Source organism: Grampus griseus, assembly GCF_964374135.1.
Source record: "Grampus griseus genome assembly, chromosome: 14".
NCBI lineage: Eukaryota > Metazoa > Chordata > Mammalia > Artiodactyla > Delphinidae > Grampus > Grampus griseus.
Window position 1 is genome coordinate 38,981,125 of NC_139008.1, and position 26,010 is coordinate 39,007,134.

The 26,010-nt window shown below is 51.7% G+C and overlaps 3 protein-coding genes across 4 annotated transcripts; 1 reads left to right on the top strand and 2 right to left on the bottom strand.

Annotated features, from left to right (window-relative positions):
- Positions 1-217: 217 nt before the first annotated feature.
- DECR2 (2,4-dienoyl-CoA reductase 2) lies at positions 218-16,295 on the bottom strand. Of its 2 annotated transcripts, none has more exons than XM_082671057.1 (9): positions 16,088-16,295; positions 10,491-10,559; positions 9,351-9,402; positions 8,630-8,765; positions 7,010-7,134; positions 6,848-6,941; positions 6,597-6,701; positions 5,860-6,077; positions 218-523 (listed from the first exon to the last, which is right to left on the bottom strand). In XM_082671057.1, the coding sequence occupies exons 1-8, from the start codon at positions 16,165-16,167 to the stop codon at positions 5,860-5,862; spliced, it is 879 nt and encodes a 292-aa protein (XP_082527183.1). In that variant the 5' UTR covers positions 16,168-16,295; the 3' UTR covers positions 218-523. The 2 variants fall into 2 exon arrangements, with proteins under 2 accessions (XP_082527183.1, XP_082527182.1); XM_082671056.1 differs by lacking the exon at positions 218-523 and adding an exon at positions 3,751-4,851.
- LOC309832211 (small nuclear ribonucleoprotein Sm D2-like) lies at positions 8,138-8,577 on the top strand (the record flags this gene model as incomplete). The annotated part of the gene is made up of 2 exons (XM_082669846.1): positions 8,138-8,487; positions 8,541-8,577. 2 exons carry the CDS (start codon positions 8,138-8,140, stop codon positions 8,575-8,577), a joined length of 387 nt encoding a protein of 128 aa, XP_082525972.1.
- A 1,181-nt stretch (positions 16,296-17,476) lies between the features above and the next one.
- NME4 (NME/NM23 nucleoside diphosphate kinase 4) lies at positions 17,477-20,924 on the bottom strand. The gene is made up of 5 exons (XM_082671633.1): positions 20,782-20,924; positions 19,022-19,155; positions 18,648-18,749; positions 18,438-18,550; positions 17,477-17,913 (listed from the first exon to the last, which is right to left on the bottom strand). The coding sequence occupies exons 1-5, from the start codon at positions 20,870-20,872 to the stop codon at positions 17,790-17,792; spliced, it is 564 nt and encodes a 187-aa protein (XP_082527759.1). The 5' UTR covers positions 20,873-20,924; the 3' UTR covers positions 17,477-17,789.
- Positions 20,925-26,010: the final 5,086 nt, after the last annotated feature.

A 26,010-nucleotide genomic window follows, 5' to 3' on the forward strand; every position in this document is an offset into this window, starting at 1 on the left:
AAATCCAGCAATCCCATCTGAGGGGCTGTTCCCTTGAAGGGCTCGATTAGCACAATCAAGGAAAAGGGAAGTCCAAAGAAGGATCTGGTCCCCCACGGCCCCTAGGACAGAAGAGCCGAGTTGGGCAGAACTCTGGCCCAAGAGGTGAGCAGGGAGCCTCTGCCATCTCCCACTGGCCTTCGGGTTTTGCCAGAGAGGGGACCTGAGACTCATGCGATCTCACACACACACACACGCACACACACATTCTCAGCACGCTGGTCTACACATTGGTTTCTAGTGAGTGTGTTTGATGTGAGTCAGGACCCACATGGGATGCCTGCTCACACGCGTTTTCTAGAAGCAGTGGGAGTTGCCAGGTTCATATAATGCAGTCAACCCTTGGCCATGGTTTATTGAGCAAGAGCCAGACCCTGACCCGAAGGGAGCACCTTTCCCAAGAACCGGGATGTGTGTCTGACAGAAGGAATGCCGTCTCTTTTCAGGGGGCTGGGCTACAGCTTGCACACAGGGCAGCTGGGACCTGGGCAGAGAGAGCAGAAGGGCAGCGAGGGGAGGGGCAGGTTAACAGGGCAGGTCAAGTGGGAGAAGGAAGAACCCCCGAACCCTGGGCCCCAGCTTTGTCCCCAAGCTCCAGTGCATCCCACCCCTGGAGCCTGTGAACTTCCCAGGATCTCCCCCCACATCCCCTCTTTGTATCTGTTGCAGCATCCAGCAGAGACCAGCCTAAGTGCCCAGAGGGAAATGCCCCAAGGGGCCCACGCCCAGTCCCCTCCCCGGCCTGGGAAGCCCTGACCCCGGAGAGCCCCTCTGCCCTGCTCAAGAGGACACGGCTGCCCGGCTGCAGCATGATCGGGCCTCGGGGCAGAGCCAGGGGTGAGCAGGACCCCGCCTGGACACACAGCCCAGGGTGGGGGCGTGACCACTGCAAGGCAGGCTCAGTCTGACCCACATGAGAAGGACAAAGCAATGTGAGGGTCAGAGGAGAGGGGAACATCTGCTGAGCCTCCAACTGGCAAGGTGCTTGGGGATTTACCATCTCTCCCTGCTTCACTCCGCGAGCCCACGTGCATGGCCGAGAGGAAGTTCCGGAGGGACAGTCGTGCTTGTGCCAGCCCCCAGCCAGGGCACCAGGCAAAGGGCTCAGTGTGCACCTAGTGGGTGGACCGCGTCCGGGCGAGGTCAGCCTCAACCTCCCAAGTCTCCTCCTCCATCTGAGTGGCCCACCCCTGGCAGGTCCCACAGTGCGCGGGGCCACCAGAGACCTACGTGTGGAGGATGCCAACCAAGGGACCAAGAAACAAAAATCACGACCTCCAGCCCTTTCCAGGGTGACCGCAGACAAAGCACAGGCAAGCCAGTGAGTTTTACCAAGTTACCATGGCAACAGGAGTCGGCAGAGAAACTCCCCCAAACTCCCCCAAGTTAACAGTTTAGTTAAGTGAATTTTAAAGTTCACTGCATCATGGCGACGCCTCGGGGACACCTTCTGTGGCTCACAACACACAGGGGTCATTCACATATTCATTCAAAAAACTGTACAGGGCTTCCCTGGTGGCGCAGTGGTTAAGAATCTGCCTGCCAATGCAGGGGACACGGGTTCGAGCCCTGGTCTGGGAAGATCCCACATGCCGCGGAGCAACTGGGCCCGTGAGCCACAACTACTGAGTCTGCGCGTCTGGAGCCTGTGCTCCGCAACAAGAGAGGCCACGATAGTGAGAGGCCCGCGCACAGCGATGAAGAGGGGCCCCCCGCTCGCACAGAAATGAAGACACACAGCCAAAAAAATAAAATAAAATACAAATAAAAATGTACAACGTGGAGCAGGGGCTGGAAGGCTGCACCCCGGTGGTGGGCAGCCCTATGCTGTAGCCATGATGTTTCCTGTTTATTTTTTTAATTAACTTATTTGTTTTGTTTTGTTTTTGTTTTGGCTGTGTTGGGTCTTCATTTCTGCACACGGGCTTTCTCTAGTTGCGGAGAGCAGGGGCTACTCTTCGTTGCGGTGCGCGGGCTTCTCATTGTTGTGGCTTCTCGTTGCAGAACACAGGCTCTAGGCACACAGGCTTCAGTAGTTGTAGCTCGCAGGCTCTAGAGCACAGGCTCAGTAGTTACGGCGCACGGGCTTAGTTGCTCCGCAGCATGTGGGATCTTCCCAGGCCAGGGCTCGAACCCATGTCCCTTGCATTGGCAGGCGGATTCTTAACCACCGTGCCACCAGAGAAGCCCGGCCGTGATGTTTTTATGTGTAGTTCTGAAAAGACGTGAGGCATCCTCATGCCATGGAAGGGGGACTCGGAGTGGGCGGGGTCTGTAAATCAGCTTCCACAGCTGAGGTTCACACATAAAAGATGATCCTTCCTTTCAGGGAACCTGGCATTTTCTAAGGGAATTGTAGAGATTGTTAATGTGGAAGGGGACAACCTAGTTCTCTGCCAACTGCCACCAAGTCCGAGTGCCACTGCTGGGGCCGGTGTTAACTCCCTCACCACGTGCACCTGGCCCTCCTTTGCCAGCTCGTCCCAGAGCCCACCTGGCAAGTGAAACGCGCCAGGTGTGCCCGTGACCCACAAGCCCCCAGCAGGTGTCCTGGACCTGCAGGATGACAGCCGGGGCTGGTGGACTAAGCCAAACAGCAAGGCAGATTCCTTACAGCCAAACTGACCACCACATGCAGACGATGAGCATGGGCACGGACCTCATGGTGTGTGCAACTGTGATGTTTAACTTTGTGTCAGCTTTACGGGGCTAATGTGTGCCCAGATAGCTGGTAGATCAGTATCTCTGGGTATTTCCCAGAGATTAGCATTAGATTCAGTAGATGGAAGACCTGACTTCATCAGTGTGAGCTGAGAAAGGGCAAGTTCCCTCGCTCTCTGCTTGAGCGGGGACATCCACCTTCCGGTGCCCTTGGCTGTCGGAGCCCCTGGTTCTTGGGCCTTCGGGCTCAGACTGAATCACGCCATCTGCTTTGCCGGGTCTCCAGCTTGCAGTTGGCAGATCATGGGACTTCTCAGCCCCCACAGTCACATGAGCCAGTCCCTATAATAAATCTCCTCCTGCAGATCTATATATATCCTACTGGCTCTGTTTCCTGGAGAATCCTGACTAACAGTAATAAAAGGCTCACTCCTTTCATTCTCTTCTGTCCTCCTGGAGCTACGCTGCTGTTGAGTCCCAGGCCTTTGAATGTGGCTGGCGGGACACCCTCCCCAGGGCCTTCTCTGTCTCCTCCAGGGACGGCAGGCCTCAGCTCTCTGGCACGTGGGGTCTATGGTTGCAGCTCCCCAGGAACTGCCTTCATGGTTCTTTCCTCCTCCCGTGGCATCACGAGCGCCCATCTGCCTGCCTTGCTGGTAGACTTGATGCCACCACACCCTGGTCTCTGTTTAAATGGCAAGCGGAGCTCCTTCTGCCCGGTGGCCTCCCTGCCATGCCCCTGCACCCATGAAGGCGGGAAGGAACTCAGGTGGGTGTGGATATCTGGGGCAGAGGGCTCAAGCTCAGGACTCTAGTGGCAGCACCAGGAGCTTGCAGGGCAGGCAGCGCCCCCCGCCCCCCTCCAGGACCAGCTGTGGAGGACACCCCTCCCACCAGGGGAGCAGACAGCCTCCCCTCGCCTCAGGGTGGGCTCCCCCTGCCTCAGGACCAGGGCTTCACGTATTAGGTAAAAAGTGTTTTCTAAACTCTTCACAGGAAAAAGACAGGAAGTAGACACACCACTAAACGCCCAGATCACCAGTGATTCTGTTCAGGTGCCCTCCTCCTCCTTCTAAAAACATTTGTGAAGTCCAATGAATAGATATTTTCACAGGAAAATGATTATTTTTTAAGTAAATGCATTTTCTGGCAAAACTCTAGGACCCGTGCTTATGCAAATGGACGGTACAGATGGGGGCAGGGAGGAAGGGGGCACCCAAGCCGCATGTCCAGCCAGAGGGCAGACCAACAGCTTTGAGCACCTTGAAGTTTGTAACAAACAGCACAGAAAACAAGCCCAGGATCCAAGTGGCCGCCTTAGGTCCTGGCCTGGATGTGTGTCAAAGAGTGGTCATTGGGGAAGAATTGAGGGTCCAGAGATCCCCCACCCTCTGGGCCTGAGGGAGGGTACTGGTGACAATGGGGACAGGCCACCTGGAGGACCTAGAAAGTGAGCCCCTAAATGACCAAGGACTAAGTCCTCTGGGGATGTCCCAGCAAAGGACAGACTCCAGGGCAGGTGGGGAGCAACCCTGCCCGTGTCACTGGAGGCCGGCAGAGGTCCCTTCTGCAGCCTACACCCCCGGGGACAGGACCCAGGACACAGGTCTTGTGGAGAGGCTTAAACACGCTTCTCCAGCCTCCCTAGTTTGGCATCTCTTTGCCAAGCAAAGGTCTCAAAGCGGGAGAGCAAGGAAGAGAAGATAGCCTGAAATGCCCCCTTCTCTCCACCCAGGCCATGGGAGCCACCTCAGGACACCCACTGGATGCAGGCAGGAGGGGAAAGGAGGCCAGCCTAGGCAGGGGCTGGGGTGGCGGGACAGCCCTGACCCTGGGTTGTGCAAGGGGGACACCCCTGCATCCTGGCCTCCTCAACACTCTCGAAGCGCTGGAACCCAGACCTCCCCGGCGTGTGTGAGCAGGTCAGCAGGCCAGCCACACTGCCTAGTCCCTGCCCCCCATGCATGGGAGACAGGGCCATGAGGAGGGAATGTGGATGCAGCACGGTTCCTAGAGGAAAGGCCAGTCTCTGCTTCAGACACTCTTGTTGGAATTGTCAGGTTTGGCGCTCAGGCTGGGCAGGCGGGAGGCAGGTCGCAGGGATCCGAGAGCAGGTGTGGACCAGCTCCTCTGCAGCACACTGTCCCCTGCCTGTCAGAAATGCCAGCAGACACAAGGTCACTGGAGAGCACTGAGGGGCACCCACCTCCTGCACAGCCCTGGGGGTGTGAGTGGCCAGGCTGGGGCAGGCAGCAGGCCACCAGGCTGTGTGCGTCTCCTGGAGGTGGATACAGTGGCCCCCTCTGCCCCCTCCCAGCCCTCCATCAGTACTCCTCACCCCAGCGACTGGGGGGCCTGCCCAGCACCCACACTCTCCCGCCGCCTGGTCGCCCGCATGCCCCGGGCACTGAGAACGTGTCTGCCGGCCACCAAACCACAGATGGCCAATCAGCAGTTCCTGTCCTACAAACAAGCCCACCTCTGAGACTGGGGTTCTCCACAGAAGCCCACGCCAACTGCAGCTTCATGGTGTGACTGAATGCTGTGAGCTCCTGGGTGTCCCTCCAGCACTCCCGCCCCCAGGACGGGACAGGAGCCAGCCAAAGTCCTAGAACGTTCCTGCCACCACCCTGCGACGGGGACCCAGGAGACTTAGGGGCCAGGTCCCAACCAGGGCGGTTACATCTCCTCAGCCATCCTCAAAGGAAGCTGCTGCTCAGAGGACTAGGATGAGCAGGTCTCAAGGGCTGGCCATACCCCTGGGACTGGTGGGGGAGGAGGGGAAGCAGAGAGCAGTGGCACCTTCCCCCACCCCCATGGGCCCAGCAAGCCCTCAGGCCCCCAGAGAGGGTCACCCAGGGGAGCTCCCAAAGAGAGACAGGGTTCCCAGCCTCTTCAGGCAAGCCATACAGGTTCTGGTTTTCAGGGAGGCCCCGAGGTCTGCAGTGCAGCTCCCATTTGCCCTGGAAGACTCGAGCCTTGCCCTATGTGTGGAGCAGGGGAACCCAACAGTGCCCGAGAATACATCTAGAAATACACGTAAGAGACTGAGGAGAAAGGCATCAGGCCCAGCACAGTGACCATCAGTCCACTAGGTGGGTATTTTGGGGAGGGGGCCAAGGACACAGGTGACCCCTGAAGGTGGGAGTGGCACATCACCTAGAGCTTAGCAGAGAAGGATGAGAAGTCCGCCAGCGACTGGATGTCGTTAGGAAATGTCAGCCAGGCCCCACCATCAACCACCAGCAGGGCCCCCGTCACATAGGATGCCAAAGGGCTGGCCAGGAAGAGGGCGCTGTGGGCGATCTCCGTCTTGTTCCCCAGCCTCTGCAGGGGGCTTGCCAGGACCTTTGCCCTCATGCTGGCCTGTGGGCCACCTGGGAAGCAGTGGGAGGCTCAGCCCCTGTAGGCCCCAGGACCCCGGGGCCCTCCACCCTCCCCTGCCCAGCTTTCCCTGAACCACACCCGGGAATGTTGGGGGCATCGTTAGCATCATCCTGGGGGAGCAGGAACAGGCCAGGTACAGTAACACCACTACAGAACCAGCACAGGGCCTTGCTCTGCTCACCCTGCCAAGGCTCTGGAGGCTTCAATGGGGCCCCACTTTGTGTCCGGCTCACACATCAAGGCCAGCAGCCCCTGGCCTCTAGCTCTAGGGGGCAGCTGCCCAAGTCCAGCTGACCCTTAGTCCATTGCAGGGCTGTGTAAACTGTCCCCAGCCTGGAGACGGACTCTTTGCCCACCCTGGGAAGCCATGAGGATTTGGCACTGATCCTAGGCCTGTCCCAGCCAGGTGGGAGGGGAGCCCTCGGAGGCACGGTGGAGGGGGCAGGGGCAGGGGTGCCTGTGCTTAGGGGAGCACCCGCTGGGGGGCCTGGGCTTCCCGGGAGCCTTACCCAGCCGCCGGAAGCCCTCTGTGCCGCTGATGGGGCCGGGGGCAAGGCTGTTGACGCGGATGTTCTGGGGGCCCCACTCCACAGCCAGGTGCCGTGTCATCGCATCTGCACGGGAGGCCGGCAGGCATGAGGGAGAAGCAGGGCTGCTCTGCCTTTAGGGAGGCCTGGGTGGGGGTGTGGGGACACTGCCGGCCTCCGGGGACAGGGATGGGGAGGAACCCACGTGGGCAGACCAGAGGGGGCGCCCGTACCCACGGCCGCCTTGGCAGAGCCTGCATGCACTTGGAGCACCTGCCCGCGGGTACCCAGGGTTGCAGTGATGTTCACGATCACCCCTCCATGGCGCTGCAACACACGAGAGGGGCAGTGAGCGGTGGCCAGAAGCGGGGAGGCCCTGGCCACGGGACACTCACATGGAAGAACTTCTCGTAGAGTACGCGAGACACGTTGAAGGTGCCCAAGGTGTCGATGTCCATCACGGTCTTGAAGGCGTTGGAGGACAAGGCACTGGCAGGGCACAGGAAGTTCCCGGCTGCACCTGCCAGTGGAAGGAGAGAGCGGATGGTGCTGGAGCCCTGGGCAGTTGAAGCATCTGGACCCTCGGGGTGGCCCAGGTTGGCCAGGGAAGGAAACCTGAGCATTTGGACAAGTTCCTGAATGACGGGCAGGATGGGTTTTATGGTTTGGATTGTGTCCCTAAAAAAATGCGCTGAAGTCCCAACCCCTGGTGCCTGTGAACGTGACCTTATTTGAAAAGATGGTCTTTGCAGATGTCATCAAGGTAAGAGTAAATCATACTGAATTAGGGTGGCCTAAGCCCAAGGATTGGCATCCTTAAAAAGAAGAGGACACAGACGTGCACAGGGGATGGCAGTGTGTGGAAGGCAGAGGCTGGAGGGGTGCAGCCCAGAGCCAAGGCCCACCAGGCAGCAACCCCAGGAGCTGAGGGCAGGGCCTGGGACAGAAGCTCCGCCGAGCCTTGTTTTCAGACTTCTGGCCTCCAGACTGTGAGAGAATATATTTCTGTTGTTTTAAGCTGCCCAGCTTATGACTTTGTTAGTGGCAGGAAAATAAGACGCAGGATGTTTTTAAAGGAAATTTCAGCAAAAATGAACCTGAATGTAAAATAGGGACTATAGTGAACCGTATGTATCAATATCGGTTCCCCGGTTGTAACAAATGCAAGGTGTTCATAGTATGTGGAGTTCTCTGTACTATCTGCTCAATTAGTCTGCGAATCTAAAACTATACTAAAACAGTAACATGTAGTCCTTTTTCTTTAAGGGGGAATTTCAGGACACAAGAGTGGCCCTACTCTATGATTCAGCCTAGTTCACAGGGCATCCTCTTGAGCCACAGCTGCACTGACCCGGAAGGAGCTGAGCTGGGCTGAGACAGTGGCCTGGAGCCAGGACAGTTCTGGGGCCTCCAAACAGGGAGATCTGGTATTGCTGACCTGTCAGAAGCCCCCTGGCCAGAAGGCCGAAGCAATGTGGAGGAGACATTAGTGACTTGAGAGCACGGCCACCACCACTGCCACCATGTGCCTCCTCAACAAGCCCAAGGGTGAGATGACCCCAGAGGAGCTGCAGAAGCGGGAGGAGGAAGAGTTTAACATGGGTCCACTCCCCGTGCTCACACAGTCGGTCAAGAACAACACCCAAGTGCTCATCAATTGCCGCAACAAGAAGCTCCTGGGCCGTGTGAAGGCCTTTGATAGGCACCGCAACATGGTGCTGGAGAAAGTGAAGGAGGTGTGGACCGAGGTCCCCAAGAGTGGCAGGAGCAAGAAGAAGTCCAAGCCAGTCAACAAGCACCGCTACATCTCCAAGATGGTCCTGTGTGGGGACTCGGTCATTGTGGTCCTGTGGAACTCGCTCATGCATAGCCAGCAAGAAGGGGCCTCCTCCCCGCAATCAGAACTTGCCCCCTCGTTTTTCAAAGACCTGCCCTTTGCGCTGGAAATAATAAAGTACTGTGATTTTTCTAAAAAAAAAAAGGAAGCCCCCTGGCCTCGCTCAACAGTGACTCACAGTTAATGAGAATGTCGATCTTCCCGAACTCCTTCAGAGCCTGCTCCACGGCTGCCATGATGGCCAGGGGAGCTCGGACGTCCAGAGATAAAGGGAGGCACTTCTGGCCAGTGGCAGCAGCCAGCTTTCTGGCAGCCTAGAGGCCGGACAGGAAGAGAGAGGTGGGCAGCAGGCCGGTGGCCTCAGCCTGGAGGAACAGCCCTTCAGAATCTGATAAGGATGATGAGCCAGGTTCTGCCAGGAAGCCGGGCTCTGCTGCTGAAACCCACTCTGCAGAGACACAGCTGGCAAGTGGCCACTCCCTAGGGCCATGACCCCTGGTGGACGCTGCTAAGACAGCCCGCACCCTCTCCCCTTTCATCACCCTCCAGGCCCCTGGTCACTAGTCACAGGTCAACGGCAGCTCCAGCTGACGTCCAGTCCCTGCCCCGAGACCAGCCATGGCAGTGGAGAGACTCTCCACCCTCATGACCCTGGTGAGCCCAGATATCTGTCTTGGGGCCACAGTACCACCCAACATAAGGGTTCCTGCACAGGACCCAATAAGTAGATTCTTTAAAAAGACAAGGATGTCCCTGCGGGCCACTTCCATTGAAGCTCTGTATTTGGAAGAGGGGCAGGTTTTGGTGTAATCATCCTCTGGACCTCAGGACCCTCCAGGCCCAGGCTCCCAGCCCCCAAAGCTACCCATGGACATGTGGGCACAGGAGAGACCCCTTACCATCGACACTCTGGGAAGACTTCTGCTGGCGATGACTGTGTGGCAGCCGTGCCTGCAAAGCCAGAGGGCAGGTGTGAGGGCAGCAAGGTGCAAGGGACACGCCCAGCCGGGCTCCTGCCTGGCGCTTGAAGCAAAGGTCCCCCTCCCCAAAGGGTCTCTCAGGCTTAAACACCAGCCTAGGGCTGAAGGCACAGCTAGCAGAGGACACAGGGGCCTCTGTGGGGCTGAGAGACTGTGGCAGGACCTCAGGCAGGCACCACTGGTTTCTGGGCTGGGTCTCTCTGGCATGAGGTATGCCAGCTATGCGGGGATGTGGGCCTTGCCCCAAACACCATGTGAGCAGCTGTGAGTCTTGGACACAGGGCCCAGACTCTGCATGAGTCCTGCTGGGTCCACCTGGGTCTCCCCGGGAGGCTGGAGTGAAGGACAGAGAGCCCATTCCAGGGCCAGGGCACCTCCCCTGCCTTACCTCCTGACAAACCCAGCCTCAAACTCAGTAACAGTACCAGCTACCACCTGCTAAGCCAGTCCCACTGAATCCTCAGAACACCACAGCACAGCTGGCCACGCTCTGCTCAGAGAAGCAACAAAGCTTCCAACTAGGAAAACAAATTCACCTGGAATGGATGAGTCCCAAAATCTCGTCCAGTGGGACATCTCTGAAAAGCAGGGTCCTGGAGGAAACCAGCTTCACCTCCCCTAACCCCAGCCTAACTCTAGGCCTCTCCTAGGTGGGGGTGACAAACTGTTGACCTGGGCCTGAGACCACAGACCTTGTGTCCCAGGAGACACTGTGCTCTGCATGGTGCCAGGGTCCAACTCGGCCCACACTGACCCTGGCTCAGCAAGACCCTGGGGGACACTGCAGTAGAATTACCTCAACCTTTGGATCTTCCCGCTTTGTACAAATGGGGGTGCTGAGGCCAGAGCCCAACAGTCTAGACTAATCTCTAGGAGAGGCTGTAGTCTTGCCTCTCCCCGGACAGCACTTGACCCCTTTCAGATGCTCTCTGATGGCCCTGGGGCTAGAGGGGTTCCCACCACCCACCGGCATTTTGCCCAAGATCCCAGGGTCCAGTGGGGTCTATGCAAGGGGGTGGGGAGCAAGATGGGGCACAGAGCACACAGAGCAGTGCTTACCGCATGAAAATCTCAGCAATCCGGAACCCGATTCCAGAGCCGCCGCCTGTGATGAAGGCTACCTTGTCCCTGAGAGAAGAAAATAGAGGCTCTTTAAAGAGGCCCCTGTTAAATGGGGGCGGGGAGGAGGTGCTCCTGGAGGACACTGACCCTCTGCACTGGGCACTTCTGTCAAATTTGAGAAACGCTGCTTTTTAAAGCCTGCATTCCTCAGCTTTTTGAATCTTTGGGAAGAATGTCTCTATGCATAAAAGTCTCTATGCAGAAAGTTATCAATTAAATGAGAAATGTTTTCAAAACATACAAGCCTTCCTCCAGCCACCTGCTAAGTGGATAGAGTAGACGGTTCCTGGAGAAAGAGAAACACGCATGGCTTTCCTGACATAAGAGAAGCAGTTTTGGCCTAAGCCATTCTATGATCTAAGCCTGGTCACAGTCTTGTCCTCGAACAGGTCTCAAAAGAATACAGAAACTGGGACTTCCCTGGTGGTCCAGTGGTTAAGACTCCATGCTCCTGATGCAGGGACCTGATCCCTGGTCAGGGAACTAGATCCCGCATGCCACAACTGAAGATCCCACATGCCATCCCACATGTCACAACTAAGACCCGGTGCTGCCAAATAAATAAAATTTTTTTTAAATAAAAATGGGTAGGGGTCACATATATATGCTGTCTACAAGAGACCCACTTCAGACTTAGGGACACATACAGACTGAAAGTGAGAGGATGGAAAAAGATATTCCATGTAAATGGAAATCAAAAGAAAGCTGGAGTAGCAATACTCATATCAGATAAAATAGACTTTAAAATAAAGAATGTTACAAGAGACAAGGAAGGACACTACATAACGATCAAGGGATCAATCCAGGAAGAAGAAATAACAATTATAAATAGATATACACCCAACATAGGAGCACCTCAATACATAAGCCAACTGCTAACAGCTATAAAAGAGGAAATCGACAGTAACACAATAATAGTGGGGGACTTTGGGCTTCCCTGGTGGTTCAGTGGTTAAGAATCTGCCTGCCAATGCAGGGGACACAGGTTCAAGCCCTGGCCCGGAAGATCCCACATACCGTGGAGCAACTAAGCCCATGCACCACAACTACTGATCCTGTGCTCTAGAGCCCGTGAGCCACAACTACTGAGCCCACGCACCACAACTACTGAAGCCTGTGCACCTAGAGCCTGTGCTCTGCAACAAGAGAAGCCACCACAATGAGAAGCCTGCACACCACAACGAAGAGTACCCCTGCTCACTGCAACTAGAGAAAGCCCGCATGCAGCAACGAAGACCCAACACAGTCAAAAATAAATAAATAAATTAAAAAAAAATAATAATAATAGTGGGGGACTTTAACACCTCACTTACACAAATGGACAGATCATCCAGACAGAAAATTAATAACAAAACACAAACTTTAAATGACAAAATAGACCAGATAGATTTAATTGATATTTATAGGACATTCCATCCAAAAACAGCAGATTACACTTCCTTCTCAAGTGCACATGGAACGTTCACCAGGATAGATCACATCTTGGGTCACAAATCAAGCCTCGGTAAATTTAAGAAAATTGAAATCATATCAAGCATCTTTTCCGACCATAACGCTATGAGATTAGAAATCAATTACAGGGGAAAAAAACATAAAAAACACAAACACATGGAGGCTAAACAATACATTACTAAATAACCAAGAGATCACTGAAGAAATCAAAGAGGAAATAAAAAATACCTAGAGACAAATGACAATGAAAACACAATGATCCAAAACCTATGGGATGCAGCAAAAGCAGTTCTAAGAGGGAAGTTTATAGGAATACAAGCCTACCTCAAGAAACAAGAAAAATCTCAAATAAACAATCTAACCTTACACCTAAAGGAACTAAAGAAAGAAGAACAAACAAAACCCAAAGTTAGCAGAAGGAAATAAACCATAAAGATCAGAGCAGAAATAAATGAAATAGAAACAAAGAAAACAATAGCAAAGATCAATAAAACTAAAAGCTGGTTCTTTGAGAAGATAAATAAAATTGGTAAACCACTAGCCAGACTCATCAAGAAAAAGAGGGAGAGGACTCAAATCAATAAAATTAGAAATGAAAAAGGAGAAGTTACAACAGACACCGCAGAAATACAAAGCATCCTAAGAGACTACTACAAGCAACTACATGCCAATAAAATGGACAACCTGGAAGAAGTGGACAAATTCTTAGAAAGGTATAACCTTCCAAGACTGAACCAGGAAGAAATAGAAAATATGAACAGACCAATCACAAGTAATGAAATTGAAACTGTGATTAAAAATCTTCCAACGAACAAAAGTGCAGGACCAGATGGCCTCACAGGTGAATTCTATCAAACATTTAGAGAAGAGCTAACACCCATCCTTCTCAAACTCTTCCAAAAAATTGTGGAGGAAGGAACACTCCCAAACTCATTCTATGAGGCCACCAGCACCCTGATACCAAAACCAGATAAAGATACTACAAAAAAAGAAAATTACAGACCAGTATCACTGATGAATATAGATGCAAAAATCCCCAACAAAATACTAGCAAACTGAATCCAACAACATATTAAAAGGATCATACACCATGATCAAGTGGGATTTATACCAGGGACGCAAGGATTCTTCAATATATGCAAATCAATCAATGTGATACACCATATTAACAAATTGAAGAATGAAAACCATATGATCATCTCAATAGATGCAGAAAAAGCTTTTGACAAAATTCAACACCCATTTATGATAAAAACTCTCCAGAACGTGGGCATAGAGGGAACCTACCTCAACATAATAAAGGCCATGTATGAAAAAACCCACAGCAACATCATTCTCAATAGTGAAAACCTGAAAGCACTTCCTCTAAGATCAGAAAAAAAACAAGGATGTCCACTCTCGCCACTATTATTCAGCATAGTTTGGAAGTCCTAACCACTGCAATCAGAGAAGAAAAAGAAATAAAAGGAATACAAATTGGAAAAGAAGAAGTAAAACTGTCACTGCAGATGACATGATAATATACATAGAGAATCCTAAAGATGCCACCAGAAAACTACTAGAGCTAATCAATGAATTTGGTAAAGTTGCAGGATACAAAATTAATGCACAGAAATCTCTTGCATTCCTATACACTAACAACAAAAGATCAGAAAGCGAAATTAAGGAAACAATCCCATTTACCGTTGCAACAAAAAGAATAAAATACCTAGGAATAAACCTACCTAAGGAGGTAAAAGACCTATACTCAGAAAACTATAAGACACTGATGAAAGAAATCAAAGATGACACAAACAGATGGAGAGATATACCATGTTCTTGGATTGGAAGAATCAATATTGTGAAAATGACTACTACCCAAAGCAATCTACAGATTCAATGCAATCCCTATCAAATTACCAGTGTCATTTTTTACAGAACTAGAACAAAAAATCTTAAAATTTGTGTAGAGACACAAAAGACCCCGAATAGCCAAAGCAGACTTGAAGGAAAAAAACGGAGCTGGAGGAATCAGACTCCCTGACTTCAGACTATACTACAAAGCTACAGTAATCAAGACAATATGGTACTGGCACAAAAAGAGAAATACAGATCAGTGGAACAGGACAGAAAGCCCAGAGATAAACCCATGCACCTATGGTCAACTAATCTATGACAAAGGAGGCAAGAATATATAATGGAGAAAAGATAGTCTCTTCAATAAGTGGTGCTGGGAGCACTGGACAGCTACATGTAAAAGAATGAAATTAGAACACTCCCTAATACCATACACAAAAATAAACTCAAAACGGATTAAAGACTTAAATGTAAGACCAGACACTATAAAACTCTTAGAGGAAAACATAGGAAGAACACTCTTTGCCGTAAATCACAGCAAGGTCTTTTTTTGACGCAACTCCTAGAGTAATGGAAATAAAAACAAAAATAAACAAATGGGACCTAATGAAACTTAAAAGCTTTTGCCCAGCAAAGGAAACTACAGACAAGACACAAAGACAACCCTCAGAATGGGAGAAAATATTTGCAAATGGAGCAACAAAGGATTAATCTCCAAAATATATAAACAGCTCATGCAGCTCAATATTTAAAAAAACAAACAACCCAATCAAATAATGGGCAGAAGACCTAAATAGACATTTCTCCAAAGAAGACATACAGATGGCCAAGAGGCACATGAAAAGCTGCTCAATATCACTAATTATTAGAGAAATGCAAATCAAAACTACAATGAGGTATCACCTCACACGGGTTAGAATGGGCATCATCAGAAAATCTGCAAACAACAAATGCTGGAGAGAGTGTGGAGAAAAGGGAACCCTCCTACACTGTTGGTGGGAATGTAAATTGATACAGCCACTATGGAGAACAGTATGGAGGTTCCTTAAAAAAACTAAAAATAGAATTACCCTAGGACCCAGCAATCCCACTACTGGGCATATATGCAGAGAAAACCATAATTCAAAAAGACACATGCACCCCAATGTTCATGGCAGCATTATTTACAATAGCCAGGTCATGGAAGCAACCTAAATGCCCATCGACAGACGAATGGATAAAGAAAATGTGGTACATATATACAATGGAATATTACTCAGCCATAAAAAGGAACGAAGTTGGGTCATTTGTAGAGACGTGGATGGACCTAGAGACTGCCATACAGAGTGAAGTAAGTCAGAAAGAGAAAAACAAATATCATATATTAACGCATATATGTGGAACCTAGAAAAATGGTACAGATGAACCGGTTTGCAGGGCAGAAATAGAGACACAGATGTAGAGAACAAACATATGGACACCAAGGGGGGAAAGTGGTGGGGAGGCGTGGTGGTGGGATGAATTGGGAGTTCGGGATTGACATATATACACTAATATGTATAAAATAAATAACTAATAAGAACCTGCTGTATAAAAAAATAAATAAAAGTTTTAAGAAATGGATAGGGGTCAAACTCTATCCAAGTTAAAAAAAAAAAGAATACAGAAACTAACGATTGTCATCAGCAAGAGAAGTAACAATAGCAAAGATAATAAATCAGGTTTAAAGACTCCCAGTTGTTTCCATGGTAAAGATTAGCCTGAAGTGCGCAATCATCAGATCAACTGGAACCTCAGGGATGATGACCCTTGTGACTTCAATCAATTAAAGCTTGGTCTCTCAACTGCCCAAACCCTTCATGAATATGCATGCACCTTTAGCTTAAAACTTCCCCAAATTTGCTGTGCGGGGAGACTCCGCTTTGGGGAAAATCTCCAATGTTCTCCTTACTTGCTGCTGGCAATAATAAATCCTTCCCTCTCCTGACCTTTGGCTTGGTTGTGTCCTTTGACACTCACCCCCACCTCGGAGCATTGCCAATGAACACCCACCATCACCCACAGGACAAACAGACCGTGCTCACAGCCATGCAAAGATCAGAACACCAGCAGTTGCATCTCTGGGGCACCTGGACCTCCGGACAGTCTGGCCATCAGGCATGGGGTCCTCACGCATCCCAGTAAAACCGCAGTCCCCGTGCAGCCCGCACCGCAGGCGCCCCCGCCCCCTGCCCGGCTCCCTGGGGCGCCCCCGACACGGCCCTCACCGAAGCAAGTCCGGACAGAAGAGGTGGCGGTACTCCGGGAGACAGTCGTCCTCGCTGACGTCAGGCGGTGGCTGGGCCATGGCGCTCGGTGCGGGCCTAGGAGGCTAGAACAGCAGGGGCCCGCCGGGAACAGGACTCCGACCTCGTCCTCCGGGGACAGGTGGCGCTGTGCCCGCGCCCTCCTCTCTGGCTGGCCTGGGACGATGAGGCCCGGCCCACCCGGCGCTCGCCCCTCTCGGGACGCTCCGCCTCCGCGTGCTCTCGCTCCTCCCAGGAAGCCCCGCCTCCGCGTCCCCTCGCTCCTCCCAGGACGCTCCAACCACCCCGGCCCTCCCTCTTCCCAGGACTACCGGGTCCTTCCCGGCCCTCCCCCCGCTTCTCCCAGGACGTCCGGCCGCATGGCCGCGCGGCCTGCTGGGACTGGAAGTCACTCTGGGCGCCAAGGTGTGCGCAGGCGCAGTGCGCCGGGCAGGTTCTCGCGGCGGAGGCGCGGTGAACGCGGATGGGAGCTGTCCGCTTTCCCGACTGCTTTTCACAAGGCTGGGCGTCAGTGCCGGGGTCGGAGCCGGCCGGACAAAGGGGACACTCGGTTCCTGGGCTAAGGTGGAGCTCGCGGGCCGGCCCAGGGCCCCTCGGCTTCCCTCACCGCCCTGGGCCCTGCTGTGCATTTAAAACACCTGGTCGGACTCGCCCAGCATTTAAAGTTCCTCGCCTCCTGGACGCTTCCCTTTCCTGTTGCAAAAGTGTGACGTAGAAGAGGGAAGGAGAGTAGAGCCCAGAAAAGCCATGGGAAACAAGGAAGGCCCTTCTCTCGAATGGCCAGTCCCAGGGTTGGCTCCCAACACGACCCTCTCGCGGCCAGTAAAGTCAGTACACTTCATCCGTGCCCTCATGTGTAGGCACAGAGAGCAACCAAAGCCGGGAATCCGGGACCAGCGCTTCCGTCGGCAAGACGTCAAATTTGAGTGAGGACCAAGTCGGCCTCAGCAGGTGTAATGATGTGTGGTGTCCAGTACCTGTGACAAGTGACCGGGGACACACCTGAGGACCAGGCGTAAGTGTGTAGTGTCAGTGTGGTCACCAGCCTTTCTGCCCTGGGGGCGGCTTCAGTTCCCTGCCTACCCCTTCCTGCAACCCTCCAGTCCTGCCTAGGGCTCCTCCTTCAGGGAGAGCACTAGCTCAGGGGCTCAGCTTGGATTCCCCAGATTTCAGGCTGGAGATCTCTGGACCTCTGCCTGTCTCATACATTCAACAAAGTTATTGATTCCCTCCTGGTGTGTGAGAGATGGTAAGCTTCATTTCTACTTTCAGGCTGCTTACAACTTTGCATAAAGGCCTCATCCTTACCTCAGAGATGGCAGAGGCTGTAATGAGCACTCCACCCCCACGCACAGCACAGTGAATTTTAATGTCCCCACTCTGGGGGAAGGGAGGTCACACTACCAGCTTTTGGAGGCACCCCAAAGCTTGTCTGGCACTTTGGTACAGAAAGGATTTTGTCCAATCTCTTGCTTGCTTCGGATAATACTAAAAGGCACATAAAGTTGGTGGCTCAACCCCTCTGGGCTGGGGTGGGGCAGCAGGTGGACAGGCGGGTGGGTCTGGGACAGATGGGCAGAGCATGGGTGTGGGCTCAAGGTCTTGTCGACAGAGGTAGTTGGTCCTGGGTGGATGCTGGGGTGACCGAGGGCACCCTGAGTGCTCAGGCTGGATAGATGCTGCTGTGGTGGCCTTCGTCTGCCCAGTCCACCAGCTCACTGCTCTGGAACCACAGCTGGATCTCCCTCTGGGCCCCCTCCACGGAGTCGCTGGCGTGGATGACATTCCTGTGCCAGGTGGCAGAGGTAGGACACAGGCTTCAGTGTGCACCTTGGGGGTCCCAGGGACAGTCTGCTGCGTGCACCTTGGGGGTCCCAGGGACAGTCTGCTGATCCCCTACTGTCGAGGGGAGCAAGCGGGGTGATTGTACAGAGGTGAAAGGAAGAACAGGGGAGCTGCAAAACTGGATTACAGCCTGATCTCAGCTTCTTACCCACAACCTCATCTGTCCCATGCTAACCCCCGGGGTGTCTGGCGATAAAGTGAGGTGACAGACAACGATGGCAGAGCACATATAAAACACCCACGGAATGCTTTATCTTCTCCTGTGTGCATGAAAGGGTTTTTAAAAAAACTGCACTAGCAAACGTTAGGTGTGATGTGCCATCAGTAAAAGTCTCCTCTGGCTTTACTTTCCCCTGAGCAAGAAGCCCAGGTCTGGTGGATCTGCCTTAGCAGCAAGCCGCCACCCCAAGCCCCTAGTGAGCTGGCCCTCAGCTCCAAGTGGCCGAGTGTGTTAGGGCCCCCATACCTGCTGATGTGGATGCTGAAGTCTCCCCGGATGGTGCCAGGGGCAGCCTCAGCCGAGTTGGTGTGTCCTATCATAGCCCTCGAGGTGCAAACCACATTGGGGCCTTCCCAGACCTGCAGCACAGAGATAAAGGAGGTGGGGAGAGGTGGGTATCACCAAGGGCTCAGTCCAGGACCCTCCACCCCTCCCACCACCCCTGCCCCGCTGTACCATGGCCACCACCGGGCCGGAGCTCATGTAGCTGATGAGGGCTGGATAGAAGGGCTTCCTCTGCAGGTCGTGGTAGTGCTCGGCAAGGATGCTCTCTGGTGCCTGGTGCATTGGGGGAAGGAGGTGAGAGGAGGCCCTGGAGAGGGAGCCCCACCAGGCACTGGGACAGTGACATGGTGTACTGATCACAGGGCCCTTTGCAGACGACACCTACATGGGGCAGCACTCCAGCCACAAAAGCACAAGGCAGACACCTCCCCACCCCTCCCCTTCTACTGCCAACACCAGGATGTCTTCCTGACGCAGGGCTGAGATGTGAGAAGCCCCCCATCCCAGTCCCCTCAGGGACACCCACAGGCCAAGAGCCCTGGTACCTGCAGCATCTTCATCCCCACCAGCTTGAAGCCCCTCCTCTCAAAGCGCTGGATCACATCCCCAACGAGCCTCCGCTGCACCCCGTCTGGCTTCACCGCAACCAGGGTCCGCTCCAGGGTCCAGGAGGGTCCTCCTTTAGAAGAGGGGGGTTCGGGGCTGCCGAGGCCTCACCCTTTCATGTCTCCCGGACCTGGGTTCCCCTGCCAGGACCCAGGGGTCACCTGGACTTCAGAGTGTCTGCCTCAGGCAGAGCAGCTCTGGAGGGGAGAAGTGTGGTGTCCACAGCCAGGACTGTCTAGCATGGTGCTACCCCTTGGGACAAGCAGCACAGGGGGTCCCTGGGGACTTCAGCCTGTCAGAGGGGCCATGGGCCCTCCCAGGCAGTGGCAGAAGCTGCCCATGATAGAGCTGATGTCCCCTGAAAAGGCATCTATCTTAGACAGCCTGGAGGCCTAGGGAGGCACAGTCCAGCTCAGAGGCCACCCGGAGGCCCAAAGATGCCACACTGGAAAGAAAGTACAAGTCTTGGCCTGATTTTCACTCTTGTCCTTTGTGGCGCTAGCACAATGTCTGAACCCCCAACCTGCCACATCAGGAAGGAACTACCACCCATCTTCTGGGTCTCAGGTGAAGGAATGGCAGGGGACCAGGGAGACAGAAGTGCACTTTCCCCACCGGCTGGGCCACAGACAGCGGGACAAAGGGACCTGGGGATTGAGGAGAAAGGTGGAGGGGTTCCTGTCTGCAGGTGGGGAGAGTTGAGAGGCCTCCTCCTCTCACACCTTCGTTGGCCAGGCTGCTGTGGGGTTCCAGGGTGGGATGCTTCCAGACCTAAAGTCAACACTGCCACAGTCTTCCCCCTCCTGGGGAGACACTGCCCGGAAGACCCCCCAGCATCGTCACCCTCCTACAGCCCCAGGCCACTTCCAGAGTTATGCTGACCCTCAGCATTGGGTCCAGGGTCAAGTGTACTTTTGAGAGGAGCCCAGACGCTGGATGTCTAGCTAATTCCTGCAAAGAGGGAGGAGAAAACTGGAGGAGCGATGAGACATAGGGTCCAGGAGGGCCAGTGTCCCTGGAGGCATCTGCAGCTGCCTTCCCATCCCCAGGAGGAAAATAAACCAAAGTTGTGCAGGGCCTGGAGAGCAGACAGTGGGTTCCCACCACATCCCTTCAATGAACCGCGCTGGAGGAAGTCCCCCCATCCTTATTCCGTCCCCCAAGCCCAGTGCCTGGGGGCCCTGCTGCCAGCTGGCTTGTGCCTCAGCCGGTGGCAGTTCACTCTTGCCAGCATTTGGAACGCCAGGACATCTGCTGCTCAGGAAGAGCCTGAGGGTCAGCAGCTAGGGCAGAGGTCCCTGTGGATACCAGCGGGCAGGGATAGGCCAGAGGGAAAAACGCCCCAGGACGGCAGTGTTCATCTGATGAGAATGACCCCTCTCAGGAGCCCCGAGTACGCCGCAAAGTGTGGCCACCAGGCTTCTGGCTTCCTCCTGCCCTGGAACCCTGGGGACCCCCTGCCCTGAGCACGGTGAGGAGGTGAGCGGGGGCGTGGGGGGCTGGGTGGGAGTGAGCGGTGGTTGGGGGGGGGGTGCGTGCAGGGCCCCAGCCCGGCGAGAACCCGACGGTCGCGCAGCTCCAGCCGGCCAGTCCCGAGGCCTCAAGCCCCCTGCGCCAGGACCCGCACGTGCGCTAGCAGAGGCCTGCGGCGCCTCAGCCCGCCCCACCTCGCGCATGGCCGCCGGGTGGGCGGACTCACCAGAGCTGGAGCGCGCAAGCAGGCTGGCGACCGGGGCCCGCGTGCGGCACATCAGCCCCCGCAGCGCCGCGCGCCCGGAGAGACCGCGCATGACTCCCTGCCCGCGAGTGCTGTCTGAGAGCGCAAGAGAGAGACCCGGGGATAGAGGGGGAGGGGCAGAGGGAAGTGGGAGGGAGGAGGGTGGAGGGAGAAAAGGAACCTGGGGAAGGGTTGGAGGGATAGAGGGAAGCGGGAGGAGGGAAGGGGAGGGAGGTGGAGGGGCAGAGGGAGAAAAGGAACCCGGGGAACGGGCAGCGGGAGAAAGGTAGGAGGGAGGGAGGGGAAGGGGGAGAGGAGGAGGGGTGGAGGGAGGGAGAGCGGCGCAAGGACCCCATGGCCTCTACCCTCGCGGCCCCACACCGACCCTGATTCACTCAGGCGGCCTAAGGAAGTATTTAATGTCAATTTCTGTTAAAATCAGAAGAAAAAAACAACAATGATGATGAACACAGCATGGATTGTATTCGTCTTTATACGAACACAGTCCTTAAGTATCAGTTTGAGTTCATGCAAGTCCTCCTGCGCCTGTCTTGGGCTGCACCCCGCCCTAGCAGGAGGACCTGCTTCTGGGGGGCGGGGGGTGTCCTCCCACCTGAGTCTCCCTCGGAAATTACACCCTGCATCGGGGGAGGGTGGACCTGGATGGTCAGGCAAGGTCAGGCAGGACATCTCTGCATTTGGATGGGGAAAATCCCACCTTTATTCTCAAGTGGACATGTAACTGCATTCCTCTAACTGAAGGAATTTAGCTTCCACTGAAACCCTTACGGTGCCTGTGACTTTATCGCAAGCAGAAATCACAGTTGAGAAGATGGCGCAGTACTGTTTGAAATATGAGATCAGCTGCAAGATCTTATGTAATGAGTTTTCGTTTTCTTTTTGTTTTAATTTTATTTATTTATTTTTGGCTGTGTTGGGTCTTCGTTGCTGTGCGCGGGCTTTCTCTAGATGCGATGAGCGGGGGCTACTCTTCGTTGGGGTGCACAGGCTTCTGAATGTGTTGGCTTCTCTTGTTGCGGAGCCCAGGCTCTAGGCGCGCGGGTTTCAGTAGTTGTGGAGCACGGGCTAAGTTGCTCCGTGGCATGTGGGATCTTCCCGGACCAGGGCTCAAACCCATGCCCCCTGCATTGGCAGGCGGATTCTTTTCTTTTTTTTCTTTTTTTTTATTTATTTTATTTTTGGCTGCGTTGGATGTTGCTACACGCGGGCTTTCTCTAGTTGCGGGAAGTGGGGGCTAGTCTTCATTACAATGTGTGGGCTTCTCATTGCGGTGACTTCTCTTGTTGTGGAGCCCGGGCGGGCTCTAGGCGCGCGGGCTTCAATAGTTGTAGCACACAGGCTTCAGTAGTTGTGGCTCACAGGCTCTAGAGTGCAGGCTCACTAGTTGTGGCGCACGGGCTTTGTTTCTCCGTGGCATGTAGAATCCTCCCAGACCAGGGCTCGAACCCATGTCCCCTGCATTGGCAGGTGGATTCTTAACCACTGCGCCACCAGGGAAGCCCTGTAATGAGTTTTTCAAAAAGCATATATACTTCTTTATGCTGTTGTGGATGGAATTGTTTTCTTAATTTCATTTTCAGTTGTTCATTACAAGCATATAAAAATACAATTGAGTTTTGTATATGGATCTTGTATCCGGAGACTTTGGTGAACTCATTTATTAATTCTAATAGTTTTTTAGTGGATTCCTCAGGATTTTGTACATACAAGGTTATGTCATACAGGAATAGAGATAGTTTGACTTTTTCCTTCCCAATCTGGATGTCTTTTTTTTTTTCATTTTATTAATCAATTGCTTGGCTAGAATCTTCAGTACAATGTTAAATACAAGTGACCTTCTTTTTCCACTGTCTTAAGACGGGAGATTAGATTATTGTTTTGAAATATTTTTTTCTTTCTTAGTATAGACATTTACAGCTATAAATTTCCCTCTAAACACTGCACTAACCATATTCCATAAGTTTTGATGTGTCTTCATTTTCTTTCATCTCAAAGTATTTTCTGATTTCCCTTTTGATTTCGTATACTCTAAAAACTACAAATCATTGTTGAAAGAAATTACAGAAAATCTAAATAAATGACAAAACATCCCACATTCATGGATTGGAAGACTTAACATGTTAATATGTCAATGCTCCTCAAACTGATCTACAGATTCAACTCAATCCCTGTCAAAATCCTGACTTCTTTGTAAAAATTGGTAAGTTGATTCTCAAATTCAGTGGGTTTGCAAGAGACCCGGAATAACCAGAAACTCCTGAAAAAGAACAAAGCAGGAGAGCTCACACTTCCTGATTTCAAACTTATCACAAAACAATAAAAATCAAGTCAGTGTGGTACCAGCACAAGGATAGACATATAGACCAATGGAATAGAATTGAGAGTCCAGAAATAAAACCATACCTCTGTAGTCAACTGATTTTGGTGAGGAAGCCAAGATCATTCAATGAGAGACAGAATAGTCTTTTCAACAAGTGGTGTTGCAGTAGCCAAGACATGGAAACAACCTAAATGTCCATCAACAGATAAATAAGTAAAGAAGATGTGATACACATATACAATGGAATATAACTCAGCCATAAAAAAGAATGAAATAAAAAAAAAAAGAATGAAATAATGCCATTTACAGCAACATGGATGGACCTAGTGATTATCATATTAAGTGAAGTAAGTCAGAAAGAGAAAGACAAATACCATATGATATCACTTATATGTGGGATCTAAAATATGACACAAATTAACTTATCTACGGGACTTCTCTGGTAGTCCTGTGGTTAGGACTCTGTGCTCCCAATTCAGGGGGCTCAGGTTCGATCCCTGGTCAGGGAATCAGATCCCGCATGCCACAACTAAGACCCAGTGCAGCCAAATAAATAATTTTTTTTTAAAAAAAGACATGCACCACAATGTTCATTGCAGCACTATTTACAATAGCCAGGACATGGAACCAACCTAAATGTCCATTGACAGTTGAATGAATAAAGAAGATGTGGCACATATATACAATGGAATATTACTTAGCCATAAAAAGGAATGAAACAGTTATTTGTAGTGAGGTGGATGGACCTAGAGCCTGTCATACAGAGTAAAGTAAATCAGAAAGAGAAAAACAAGTACCGTATGCTAACGCATATATATGGAATCTAAAAAAAAAAAAAAAAAGGTACTGATGAACCTAGTTGCAGGGCAGGAATAAAGAGGTAGACATGGAGAATGGACTTGATGACGTGAGGTGGGAGGGCGAAGCTGGGGCGAAGTGAGAGTAGCATTGGCGTATATACACTACCAAATGTGAAACAGTTGGCTGGTGGGAAGCAGCAGCATAGCACAGGGAGACTGGCTTGGTGCTTTGTGATGACCTAGAGGGGTGGGATAGGGAGGGTGGGAGGGAGGCTCAAGAGGGAGAGGATGTGGGCACATGTGTATGCATATGGCTGATTTGCTTTGTTGTGCAACAGAAACTAACACGGTATTGTCAAGCAATTATACTCCAATAAAAATGTATTAAAAAAAGTATCATTTAAAAAAATTAACTTATCTATGAAACAGAAGCAGACTCACTGAACAGACTTGTGGTTGCCAAGTGGGAGGAGGGTGGAGAAGGGATGGATTGGAAGTTTGGGATTAGCACATGCGAACTATTATGTATGCAATGCATAAACAACAAGATCTTATTGCATAGCACAGGAAACTATATTCAATATCCTGTGATCATAATGGAAAAGAATATGAGAAAGAATATATAACTGAATCACTTTTTTTTTTACATCTTTATTGGAGTATAATTGCTTTACAATATAACTGAATCACTTTGATTCAGCACTGAAAAGATGCTCAACATCATTAGTCATCAGGGAAATGCAAATCAAAACCCTGAGAGACAACTTTATACCCGCTATCATGGCTAGAACCAAAAGGTCAGATAATAACCTGTGTTGGTGAGGATGTGGAAAAATTGGAACCCTCCTACATTACTGATGGAAATGTAAAATAATGCAGCCACTTTGGGAAATAGTCTGGCAATTTCTCAAATGATTAAAAATCGAATCATATGACTCAGAAATTCTACTTCTAGGTATATACCCAAAAGAAATGAAAGTACATGTCCACAAAAACTGGTACACAAATTTTCACAGCAGCATTATTTATAGTAGCCAAAGGGTGGAAATAACCCAAATGTCCATCAGTTGATGAATAGATAAACAAAATGTGGTCAGTCCATGCAGTGGAATAGTATTCGGCCATAAAAGGAAGGAAATACTAACACATGCTGTAACCTGAATGAACTGTTTTTTCCCCTAACCACTCGACCGCAAGGGAATTCCCTTGAAGGAACCTTGGAAACATTATGCTGAGTGAAAGAATTCAGTCACAAAAGGCCACATATTGTATGATTCCATTCATGTGAAAGTACAGAATAGGGAAGTATACAGAGACAGAAAGTAGTATTAGTGGTTGCTTAGGGCTGGGGGTGGGGAGTGGTGGGGGAATGGGAGAGTGATAGCTAAACGGTATGGAGCTTCTTTTTTCTTAATATTTATTTTATTTTATTTTGGGCTGCTTCAGGTCTTAGTTGCGGCACACAGGATCTTCTTTGCGGCATGCGGGCCCTCTAGTTGAGGCATGAGGGCTTAGTTGCCCTGCAGCATGTGGGATCTTAGTTCCTCGACCAGGGATTGAACCCGCATCCCCTGCATTGGAAGGTGGATTCTTAACCACTGGACCACCAGGGAAGTCCCTGGAGCTTCTTTTTAGGAGATGAAAATGTTCTAAAATTGACTGTGGTGATGGTTACACATATGTGTGAGTACACCAAAAATCATTGAATTGTAAATTTTATTTTATTTTATTTATTTTTTTTTTTTTGCGGTACGTGGGCCTCTCACTGTTGTGGCCTCTCCCGTTACGGAGCACAGGCTCCGGACGCACAGGCCCAGTGGCCATGGCTCACGGGCCCAGCAGCTCCGTGGCATGTGGGATCCTCCCAGACTGGAGCACGAACCCGTGTCCGCTGCATCGGCAGGCGGACTCTCAACCACTGCGCCACCAGGGAAGCCCCTGAATTGTAAATTTTAAATGGGTGAATGGTTTAGTATGGAATTATTTCTCAACAAAGCTGTTTTTTCAAAGATGAAAAAGCAAAAAATAAGAAAAAAAACAAAAAAAAAGACCAAAAAAATGAAAAAGCAT

What these genes read in the sequence shown, in the direction of transcription:
- NME4 (XM_082671633.1), bottom strand. Translation starts at nt 20,872, where the DNA reads ATGCGCGGTCTCTCCGGGCGCGCGGCGCTGCGGGGGCTGATGTGCCGC. An exon ending in TGGGGATGAAGATGCTGCAG is followed by an intron (nt 18,750 to 19,021) that starts GTACCAGGGCTC and finishes CCAATGCACCAG; the next exon opens with GCACCAGAGAGCATCCTTGC. An exon ending in TTCAGCATCCACATCAGCAG is followed by an intron (nt 17,914 to 18,437) that starts GTATGGGGGCCC and finishes CACCTGGCACAG; the next exon opens with GAATGTCATCCACGCCAGCG.
- DECR2 (XM_082671057.1), bottom strand. Translation starts at nt 16,167, where the DNA reads ATGGCCCAGCCACCGCCTGACGTCAGCGAGGACGACTGTCTCCCGGAG. An exon ending in GTCTTCCCAGAGTGTCGATG is followed by an intron (nt 8,766 to 9,350) that starts GTAAGGGGTCTC and finishes TCCGGCCTCTAG; the next exon opens with GCTGCCAGAAAGCTGGCTGC. An exon ending in CTCTGCCAAGGCGGCCGTGG is followed by an intron (nt 6,702 to 6,847) that starts GTACGGGCGCCC and finishes CCTCCCGTGCAG; the next exon opens with ATGCGATGACACGGCACCTG.